Here is an 11,774-nt window from a genome sequence, read left to right as displayed (position 1 = left end):
TGTCCACAAGAAACCCATTTTAAAAATAAAGACACATATAGATTAAAAGTAAGGGAATGGAGAAAGATATGCCACACTAACACTAATCAAAAGAAAGCTGGAGTAGCTATATTAATTTCAGAAGAGCAGACTTCAGATTTATCGTAGGTATACAAGCCTGATTCAACATTTGAAAATTCATGTAATCCATCACATCAACAAGCTAAGGAAGAAAAATCACATAATCATATCAATATATGCAGAAAAAAACACTTGATGAAATCCAACACGCATTCAAGATAAAAACTCTCAGCAAACTAGGAATAGAGGGGAAGTTCCTCAACCTGCTAAAGAACATCTACAAAAAACCTACAGCTAACATCATCCTAGAAAGCTAGAAGCTTTCCTGCTGAGATTAGGAATAGGCAAGAATGTTCCTTCTCACTACAGTATTCCTTTTCAACATTGTACTGGAAGTCCTAGCTAATGCAATAAGACCAAAAAAAAGAAAGAAAGAAAGAAAGAAAAAGTATACGGATTGGGAGGGAAGAAATAAAATTGTTTTTGTTTATAGATGACACGATTGTCTATGTAGAAAATCTGGAAAGATCTACTAAAAAACTCCTGTAACTAATAAGTGATTATAGTACGCTTGCAGGATACAAGGTTAACATAAATCTCATTGCTTTCCTATATACCAGCAATGAACAAATGAATTTGAAATAAAAAATACAATACCAATTAAAAACAAATAAACAACCCCAATACCATTTACATAAACATCCTGAAAAATGAAATACTTGAGCATTAAACTAACAAAATATATATAAGATCAATATGAGGAAAACCACAAAACTCTGATGGAAGAAATCAATGAATAAATAAATAAATAGAGATAGTTGATGCTCAGGGATAAGAAGACTCAATATTGCCAAGATGCTAGTGCTTCCCAACTAGTGCTTCCCAAATCTATTGATCTATATATTTAATGAAATCCCAGCAAGTTATTTTGTGGATATTGACAAAATGACTCTAAAGTTTATACGGAGAAGAAAAAGACCCAGAATAGCCAACTCAATATTGAGGAATTGAGGAAGAACAAAGTTGGAGACTGACACTACTGACTTCAAGACTCACTACAAAACTACAGTAATCAAGGCAGTGTGGTATTGGTGAAAGAATAGACAAATAGATCAATGGAACAGAATAGAGAGCCCAGAAATAGACCCATATAAATACAGTCAACTTATCTTTGACAAAGTAGCAGAGGCAATACAATGGAGCAAAGATCATCTTTTCAACAAACAGTGCTGTAATAACTGCATATGCAAAAAAAGAAATAAATCTGGTCACAAATTTTACACCTTTCACAAAGATTAACTCAAAATGAATCACAGACCTAAATTTAAACACAAAACTATAAAACTCCTAGAAGATAACATAGGAGAAAATCTAGAAGTCCTTGGATTTGTGATGACTTTTTAGATACAACACCAAAGGCACAATCCATGAAAGAAAAAATTAACAAACTGGACTTCATTAAAATTAATTACTTCTGCTCTGTGAAAGATGAGGTCTACAGAATTAGGCGTTAAACCACAGAATGGCAGAAAATATTTGCAAAAGATATACCTGATAAAGGATTATTATCCAAAATATACACAGGACTCTTAAAACTCAACATAAGAAAACCAACAACCCAATTAAAAGACAGGCCAAAGACCTTAACAGACACCTCATCAAAGAAGATATACAAATGACAAATAAGCACATGAAAAAATGCCCATATCTTATTTCATCAGGGAAGTGCAAATTAAAATAGAGATATCACTAAACATCTATTAGAATAGCCAAAATCCAGAACAGTAACAACATCAAACCTTGGCAAGGGGTTAAACAACAGGAACTCTCAAGCATTGCTGGTGTGAATGCAAAATGGTATAGTCACTTTGGAAGACAGTTTAGCACTTTTTTTTTCTTTTATAAAACTGAATATACTTTTACCACATGATCCAGCAGTCTGGTTCCTTGCTACTTACCCAAAGGAACTGAAAACTTACTTCCACACAAAAACCTGCACACAGATGTTTTTTATAACAGCTTTATTCATAAGAGCCAAAACTTGGAATCAACCAAGATGTCCTTCAGTAGGTGAATGGATAAATAACCTGTGGTCCATCCAGACCATGCAATATTATTTATCACTAAAAAGAGCTATCAAGCCATGAGAAGACATGAAGGAATAGTACTGAGTGACAGTGGCCAGTCTGAAAAGGCTACATACCGTACGATTCCACTGGAAAATAGAATATATGACATTCTGGAAAAGACCAAACTTGGTGACAGTATGAAGATCTGGTGATTTTCAAACGTTAGAGGGAAGGGATGAATAGGTAAGCACTGTGAGATGACGCGTGGCACAGCTGGTACTAAAAACTGGGTTGACTCCTAAAGCAGTTGAACTTTCTATTACGGTTCTGCGTCAGCAAAACATAGGACCTGCCAGGGCTGAAATCCCATTGCCACCTGTGCCTCCAGTTGGTGACCAGACTCCCTGAATTAATAAAAGGGTTTTTTGTTTTGTTTTTTTAAGACAGATACCCAGCAAGTTACCCACTCTCCAACTAAGGTCACTTGGGCAACTGACTTTCCAGAGCAAATTGGCCCCGTTTAAGAATTCTTGGCTCCTGAAATTCGGAATAAGTTGGGTTCTTCTAAAAGAAGCTTTATTTGGGATTCTAGGCTGAACCCCTCTGGACGGCACATAAGAGACGGCAAAGTGAAGGGGGCTCCCCGGCCCAACAGAGGAACCCCGACACCGCGACACCGCTCAACCCGGCCCGGCGGGGCCGGCCCAGAACAAGGCCCGGGCGGCGCAGCGCGGGCGGGGCCCGGGCGGAGAGCCAGACCCGCCGCTGCCGCCGCGAGCCGTGACCTGCCCGCCAGACCTGGCGGCGCAGTCTCGCGGGATTCCTCAGCTCTCGCTCCCGGTGCGGCTCCTGAGGTGGCTAGAGTCCCGGACACTCCCGGGAGCCGTCTCTGGTCGCGGGGGTACGGTGGGCTGGACGGGGACGGGGAGGAAGGTGCCTTCGACCACCGCCCGAGGTGAGGGTCCTCGGGCCCCGACTGGGCGGGCGGCCGCGGCCGGGCGGGTGCCGGGGTGAGCGGGGGCGGGCCTCGAGGGGTGCGGGGCGGGCGGGGGGCGCGCGCTTGTTGCCGCAGGTGTAGGGAAGGCGGCGGCGGCGGCGGCGGGACGGTCCGCACCGGCCAAAGTTTTCCCGGAAGTTGGGGAAAGGCGATGCCGGTCCCCGCGGGGCCAGGGGCAGGTGCCCGGCGCTGGGCCCGGGGCAGGTGCCCGGGGTGGGGTGAGTTGCCCTGCCTGGCACTGGAAGTCGGGGCATCGGTGTGTGTTGGGGGATGGGATGAGGGCGTGCGATTTTTCGTGGCTCCGGGCCCACAGCCTCCCTCCCACCGAAACTCCGTCGCCGCCGCGGGACAGCTTTGCTCATTTCCCTTTTCCGTGAGATCGCTACTCACCCCAGCCCTTGAATACTAGTTTCGCTCCTCCGCAGTCGGAATCCTGGAAGTCACCCTCTACTTGGCATTTTTAAAAACGTAAAAGTATGTCTCCAGAAGAGTGCCACAAAAACTCGCCCTTTAGAGTCTTTAAAGAATTGAAGAACTCATGAGATCTTAAGGAATTTCCCCGGGACTCGGTTTTCTTGTGCGTAATAAGATAGCCAACAGGGGCTTTTAGGTTTTACAATTTTATCAGCCCTTCTTAACTTATTCCTATCCCCACCATTTTCTCCATCTCACTCATCCAGTGCCCCCCTTTTACCCTGTGTTCCGTACAGCGCAAGCCTCCTATCATCCGTTCCCTAGAGATGAGACTTCCTCAGCAGGCGATAGATTCTGTGCCAAGGCAGGTGGAAGAGGATCTCGATGGGACGAAATTTTCCGTCGTTTTTCCGGTGTTAGTTACCTAGGGTGAAAATCTTAACTCTGCACTTTGACGTACGCATTTGAGTCTATGACAAACGTTGCTGATACACCCTTTTGGTTGTTTTTACAGTAATTGACCCAGAACTCATTTTCAGGAAAAAGGGCTTCCTTCAAAATGGTAAAATAACTAAACGAGGAATTCGAGCATTTTATCTTTGGATGGAAATCTGAGAATGAAAAGAGCGATTAATCCAAGCCATGTGGTAAAATTAGGAATTTGAAGAGAATGGAAACGTTTACATTTTTGTGGACATGTATTTTTCTACCCCTCATACGAGGGCACAGTCTTTTCACCTGTGAACCAATTACTGTTCCCAGATGTATGAAAATGGCCTACAACATGACATTTTTCCCTAATCTGATGGGTCATTATGACCAGAGTATTGCAGCTGTGGAAATGGAGGTGAGTAGTTCTTCGTATCTTTATGGAAAAATAGTTTATGCTCTTTTCTGGAATAAACTATAAATAGGACCTTTTTTAAAAAAAAAAAAACACAGACACAGTAGGGGATTTCTTCAAGTTGTATATAAGTCCTACTTTGAATAAATCCCTTTGAGAATTAAATCTCCCTACTAACTTGCGCTCGTGTACATCTGTGGCCCTGCTTAGTGGATTTGCTTAAGATCGGGTTCATTTTATACGAAGCATAGTTATGAATGATTTTGCAATGTCTTGCACCTGTCAAATATTTTGCTCTCCTGAGTAAATTTTGGTAGTTCCTCTAGAAATGTGAATTCTGAATTTTCCTAATTGATTGAACGTGTAATCTATATTGCCTGGACTAAAAGTGCTTGGATTACATATATTTTCATAAGTAGTTGTTATGTTCACTTGGCCCTGTTTTTCTGAAGCAAATCAATGACTAGAAGATTTTGGGGCTGTAGATAGTGTTTTGCTAAAAAGTGATTTTTTCTTTAAGCATAGTGCTTCAAGTATTCTTTGTAAGATACCTGTTTAAAAAAAAAACAAAAAACAACACACACGTCAGGGGAGGAGCAGAGCGACACTAAAGATTGCCTCAGGTGCCTCAGTTACCTGCCTCTGGTTTAGAGATAACGCAGATTGCTAGGGAGGTGTGGGAAGAAAGAGTTACCTGTAGAAACCTGTCCTCTCCTACAGATCTGTTAGGTGGATAACTTTCATGAAGGAAAGAAGACAAACGTTTCTGTAGTTTTTTTCCAGAAAAACTGAGGATAGTAAAGGCTTTTTCCCCTCAGATTGTTTCTTAAAGTTGAAACCCCGGCAGTTTTAATATAGACACAGCTTTAAAAACTGACCAGACTTGCTTTCGCAGCTTCTAAAGTCTTCCACTGTTGTTTAGTTGAATAGTTGTCCAGCTACCTCATTGTAGACTCATGTCTAAAATAGGAAGGCTTTTGAATACTAAGTAGAAGTGCTTTTAAAAGATATTGCAAATTATATTACTATAATCTTTCAATGGTTTTTCAAACCAGTGCAAGGTGTCTTTTTGAACACTGAACAGATGATGTGGTGAGACTTCCATTGGTTAATCAGAACCATTTTGATTGTTTAATCTGATTAAATAAAGTATGTAGTGTGAGTAACTTCAAGGAATAATTATAACCTTCATTCACATTTTTTCTGATAAGTGTTTTATAACTCATATCTTATAGAGTTCTTAAAAATTTTTTTAAATCTGGTCTCCTTTTTGTATAGTAGCTACATGCATTTTGAATGCTGACATTGACCTTATAAATTCAGATAATTTAGAATTCCTTATCATAGAGTACCATTATGAAGATAGGGAGAGATGCATCCCTGCTATTAAAAACTGTAATTATAAGATGATAAGAACTAGTTTTTGTTCTAGACATGTCTTTTTAAAACCAATTGTTTCTGACCCAAAAAAGGTTATTTTTCATTTACCTAGCTTCTTTCCCAGGTAGTTTTGTGTCTGGACTTGATATTAAGAAGGCATTTTTGTTCTTCCCTCCTTTATTTGATTGCTGACATTACTAATCTCCTCATTATATAATCTACACTTTCTCTTAGCCTTTATTATTAAGTTTTATTCCATAAATCACATTTCAGTTGGTTTAAGGATATAAAAGAAAGCCATCAAGCAGTCATTTAATACCAGCATTAACCTACATTTACAAAAGAAGAAAGGGAAATGGAAAGGCAAAATAATATCAACCTAAATCAGACTTTAAGTCCCTATAAATTATCTTTTTGGTTCAGTGTATTACGCTTTTCCTATTGCCCCGTTCTTATTTTTCCTTAGCCAGTGGCATTCTCTTTTAGTTCCTGTATTGAATGTCCAAAATTCTATAATTCGAGAGTTGTGACTTAAATATCATGCAGAGCTTCTTATCCTCTTTTGTGCCATTGACCCATTCTCAGAATTTTAAAATTTAAATAACATAAGTAGGATTACAGAGGAAACCAACTATATTGAAATGTACATCTGTTTATAGCCCAGGTTAGGAAGCTTTGAACCTGTCATTATATAGGTGAAGAAACTGAAGCCCAGAAAAGTTATGATTTGTCCAAGATCTGAGCGCTATAATCTGATGCAGTCTTCTCTGTCAACATGGACCATAATGTCATCTTTAACGGTTTTTGTGGGGTGTTTATTTTATCCTTGACCTTATTAGATAAAAAAGAAAATATTTCCTAAGATTAGAATGTCCTGTGTTAATTTCAATCTTTGCTGCTTCTTCCTAAACTTCATTTTGATAAAAATTAAGCTGGGAGATTTTTTTTTTAACCTCTAATCAGTTCTACCTTTCTGTTTCTCATCCATGCCTTGAATACAAAGTCTTGTCAAAATTTTTAGGTCAAAAATAAAATCCTTTGGCTTCAGCCTGTCCTCTCTGGTGTTGCCAAAGTGATTTCAGTAAAATGCAAATCCATGCAGTCCACTCTGGGGTTAAAATTCTTCACCATTTCCCTAAAGCTGGAAAAATAAAGACCTGACTAGTGCAGCACCTAAGGTTCTTTATATGAGACTCTGCCTTCCTGTCCGGCTTCCCATCTCGTTGCTTCCCATGTTACACACTCTGCTTCGGCCAAGCTGACCTGTTTGTAGATGTAGAATTCAGATCCATATTACTCCCTCTCACTTCCGTACAGTTGCACATATTGTATCCACTGCCTCCTGGGCTCCTTACCTACCCTTCTTCATCTGCTCAATTTCTTTACATCTCAGTTAAAGCAATAACTCTGTGTTTAGCGAAGTATTCCTTTCACCTTTCTCCCAAGCATATTTAATCAGCCACTCTCTACACTCTGATAGTACATAATATATACAGCTGTTCTTATACTTACCGTGCTGTATTGCACTTAATTACATGGCTCTCTCCCTAGCTTTTGAGGTTGTTGAGAGTAGGGATGTTTATTCATTTCTATTTCTAATGTCTAGTACAGTGTACAGTGCCTCTGAGCATGGTAGATGTTCAATGAAGGCTAAATAAAGGAAAGGGAGATGTTTCTTATTCTAATAAATCATCAATGAGAATTTTCCCTCCAAATCTTTACCTTCCACCTTTATCTTCTGCAGAGTCTACGTGAAAGGCACTAATATTTTTATTTTTTTTATTTTTTATTTTTTTAACATCTTTATTGGAGTATAATTGCTTTACAATGCTGTGTTAGTTTCTGCTTTATAACAAAGTGAATCAGTTATACATATACATATGTTCCCATATCTCTTCCCTCTTGCGTCTCCCTCCCTCCCACCCTCCCTATCCCACCCCTCTAGGTGGTCACAAAGCACTGAGCTGATCTCCCTGTGCTATGCGGCTGCTTCCCACTAGCTATCTATTTTACGTTTGGTAGTGTATATATGTCCATGCCACTCTCTCACTTTGTCACAGCTTACCCTTCCCCCTCCCCACATCCTCAAGTCCATTCTCTAGTAGGTCTGTGTCTTTATTCCCATCTTACCCCTAGGTTCTTCATGACAATTTATTTTTTCTTAGATTCCATATATATGTGGTAGCTGGTAGCATACAGTATTTGTCTTTCTCTTTCTGACTTACTTCACTCTGTATGACAGACTCTAGGTCCATCCACCTCACTACAAATAACTCAGTTTCGTTTCTTTTTATGGCTGAGTAATATTCCATTGTATATATGTGCCACATCTTCTTTATCCATTCATCTGTTGATGGACACTTAGGTTGCTTCCATGTCCTGGCTATTGTAAATAGAGCTGCAATGAAGATTTTGGTACTTGACTCTTTTTGAATTATGGTTTTCTCAGGGTATATGCCCAGTAGTGGATTGCTGGGTCATATGGTAGATCTATTTGTAGTTTTTTAAGGAACCTCCATACTGTTCTCCGTAGTGGCTGTATCAATTTACATTCCCACCAACAGTGCAAGAGGGTTCCCTTTTCTCCACACCCTCTCCAGCATTTATTGTTTGTAGATTTTTTGATGATGGCCATTCTGACTGGTGTGAGATGATGTCTCATTGTAGTTTTGATTTGCATTTCTCTAATGATTAATGATGTTGAGCATTCTTTCATGTGTTTGTTGGTAATCTGTATATCTTCTTTGGAGAAATGTCTATTTAGGTCTTCTGCCCATTTTTGGATTGGGTTGTTTGTTTAATATTGAGCTGCATGAGCTGCTTGTAAATTTTGGAGATTGATCCTTTGTCAGTTGCTTCATTTGCAAATATTTTCTCCCATTCTGAGGGTTGTCTTTTCATCTTGTTTATGGTTTCCTTTGCTGTGCAAAAGCTTTGAAGTTTCATTAGGTCCCATTTGTTTGTTTTTATTTCCATTTCTCTAGGAAGTGGGTCAAAAAGGATCTTGCTGTGATTTATGTCATAGAGTGTTCTGCCTATGTTTTCCTCTAAGAGTTTGATAGTGTCTGGCCTTACATTTAGGTCTTTAATCCATTATGAGTTTATTTTTGTGTGTGGTGTTAGGGAGTGTTCTAATTTCATACTCTTACGTGTACCTGTCCAGTTTTCCCAGCACCACTTATTGAAGAGGCTGTCTTTTCTCCACTGTATATTCTTGCCTCCTTTATCAAAGATAAAGTGACCATATGTGCGTGGGTTTATCTCTGGGCTTTCTATCCTGTTCCATTGATCTATATTTCTGTTTTTGAAAGGCCCTAATATTTTTATGTGGTTTACATATCATCCACCTTTGATCTGCCTGAGCCTAGTTCTAATAAAATACATTAGTTGATATCCTCTATGTTCTTTGCCATTATTAGCGTGACACATGTTTATTTTGAATTTATTCAAAAGATTAGATTTTTTAACCATTTATATTTATATGGAGTGAAAGAATTATCTTTTGATTGGACCATTGTATTATAAACTATATGTGTCAGATTTCTTTTCAAACATTGTACTTTAGTACTTAATCTATAGTCCAGTCAAATACTAAATTATAACTGAATATACCTCAGCTTTTACTTTTAAAAAGTGTTTTATAGTTTCTCTAAAGAACTGATTGTGTTTTACACTTCCAACCCAACTGCCTTTGGCTCCTGCTGGGCCTGGTTGAATTTCCAGTGTTTACTATGAATTAACGTTAGGATGAGGGGCTGAAGAATTATCTGATGATTATGGCAACCAGTTGTGCCTTCTTAGCTACCAAGAATTTCATGTAAGTCAAGAGATCTATTTCCCTCCTCTTTTATGCCTTAGTTTTCATTATGTGTGATAGTTATACTGGTTTATAGAATTTATAACATTTGTGGTCATTGCTGATCTGTGATTATATGAGATGGTTTAGGGCAGTGGTTATCAAACTTTAGTTCATAGACCAGTAGGTTGTGAGCTTGTTAGAAATGCAAGTTCATGGACCCCATTCCAACCTACTGAATCATGATCTGTGAAAGTAGAGCTCAGGAAACTGATTTAACAAGCTGTCCAGGTGTTTCTTACGAGTGTTAAAATTTGAGACCCAGTGGTTTAGAGCAGGGAATGCAGACATTTTCTTTAAAGGGGTAAATAATAAATATTTTTGGCTTTGCAAGACATTCACTCTCTGTCACAGCTATTCAACTCTTCAGTTGTAGCCAATACAAATGAGTGTGGATGTTTCAATAAAACTTTACTTATAAAAACAGATAGTGCATCAGTTTTGGCCCACAGACTGTAGTTTGCTGAACCCTGGTTTAAAGTACTTGAAAATGTTCTTAAGGATTACACACATAAAGCATGTAATAAAAATCATTATTGTGCATTCTTATTAATATGTTACCATATGTGTTATGTGTTATTTTCTTTCCAGATAATTTTAAGTCAAATTTATCACAAACCAAAGGATCTGACTGAGATATCCTGGTCCTTTAGTTTTGTTTCAGCGATTGCTTGAAAAAAGGGACTTTGATTTTTTCCTTACTTTATTATCTGAGACTGAAGTCATTTGTATTACTACAAAGAGTTAATTTACAATTCTGAATAGTAACTTGGCTTTGTAATGAAAAGGATGTTGTACAGTCTAACTCTCCCAAGTGGAAAAACAAATGGTTGCTGGTTTTCCATTGTGTTGCTTTTTGTTTCATATCTAGAGCATTGTTTCTCAAATTGTGAGGTTGATGTCCCTTGAGAGACTGATTTCATCCAGAAAGAGCTGAGACTGATCTAGGGAAAATGGAGACCAGAATTTTGTATTTTTCTTTTTGAATTGCCTTCATTAAGACCTAGGCAAAGCTAAGTCATGTATTGTGTTTGGAACAGCATGTGGTTGTTCTACTTTTGAACAGTCTAAAGGGAAGTGAGCCAAAAAAAAAAAAAAAAAACCAACTCCTTTCCTTTCCACCTGTTAGTATGCACTAGTAAAATGTCTCTAATCAATTAAAAATAAAGGGATGGAGAAAAACTGTATAAAAAACTTTAAAGAAAAAATCTGTTTCTATTGGTTTTTAAACATATTCATCTGCTTTTAGATGAGTCTAGTGGACCCCTCCCTTTCCTCCTTATTCTCCACTCTTCTACCCCATACAAAAGGAAAGAAAATGTTTAGTGTGACTAACCTCTTTATTTTTTAGGGAAGACTTTCTGAAAATAGGTGTAATTATTCTGAAAGTAAGCTATTGAGTCATTTAAAATGAAATAAATATAGAAAAGTATTCCAGATCAGTTGTGTGTATAGTGGCTACTGTTGCGTTTTAAATGTAGAAACTATAAACTTACCTTCCTTTCTGACATTGTACTGCAGTAGTAGGGAAAGTACCTTGACTAATTCTGAGTCTGCAGAATCAGGGTTAGACCTGTATGTGAACAGAGGACAGTATTTCTCCTGGGAGTCTCTGCTGATAGGCACAAAATCCCTAGGGTCATTCCTTGTTATTCCACAGTCTGGGATATTATTAGTTATGCCTTCAGGAGAGCCTGTCCGCAAAGAGACATGGTTCTTTTAGACCATGGGAAGACTGTTGTGTTGTGATTTTTTCCTTTCCTTGAGAATGTGGCATGTAGATAATGAAGTTTTATTACTCTAGTTTGTATATATGTATGTATTCATTCATTAATGTTTGTTGAATGTGTACCTGAATGTGAATTATAGTTTTTCAAGTTACAAGTTTTCTTCAAATAAATTAGCTGCCCCTTTCTCTCTTTCTCCTCCTTCTGGGACCCTCATAATGCAGATTGTTAGTATGCTTGATGTTGTCCCAGAGGTCTCTTAAATTAAACCGTCCTCATTTTTTAAAAATTCTTTTTTCTCTTCAGCTTGGGTGATTTTCACTACTCTGTATTCCAGCTCACTGATCTGATTCTCTGTATTATCTAATCTACTGTTGATTTCTTCTAGTGTATTTTTTATTTCAGTTATTGTATTCTTCAGTTCTGT

General features: G+C 38.4%; 1 protein-coding gene across 3 annotated transcripts in view; it reads left to right on the top strand.

Moving 5' to 3' along the window:
* Positions 1 to 2,970: 2,970 nt before the first annotated feature.
* The window catches only part of FZD6 (frizzled class receptor 6), a 37,800-nt gene continuing 28,996 nt past the window's right edge, over positions 2,971 to 11,774 (top strand). The window contains exons 1-2 of one of the 3 annotated variants that reach the window (XM_029223273.1): positions 2,971 to 3,084; positions 4,055 to 4,387. In XM_029223273.1, coding sequence (XP_029079106.1) covers positions 4,211 to 4,387 — 177 coding nt within the window. In that variant the 5' untranslated portion in view covers positions 2,971 to 3,084; positions 4,055 to 4,210. Of the gene's footprint in view, positions 3,085 to 4,054; positions 4,388 to 11,774 lie in introns of those variants that run through there. The other 2 variants (XM_029223274.1, XM_029223275.1) reach the window with 2 other exon arrangements.

The sequence above is a fragment of the Monodon monoceros genome, unplaced genomic scaffold (assembly GCF_005190385.1).
Source record: "Monodon monoceros isolate NGI ecotype Baffin Bay Population unplaced genomic scaffold, NGI_Narwhal_1 Super_Scaffold_14, whole genome shotgun sequence".
NCBI lineage: Eukaryota > Metazoa > Chordata > Mammalia > Artiodactyla > Monodontidae > Monodon > Monodon monoceros.
The sequence above is the reverse complement of the archived record's forward strand: the minus strand, read 5'-3'. Positions and strand labels throughout refer to the sequence as shown.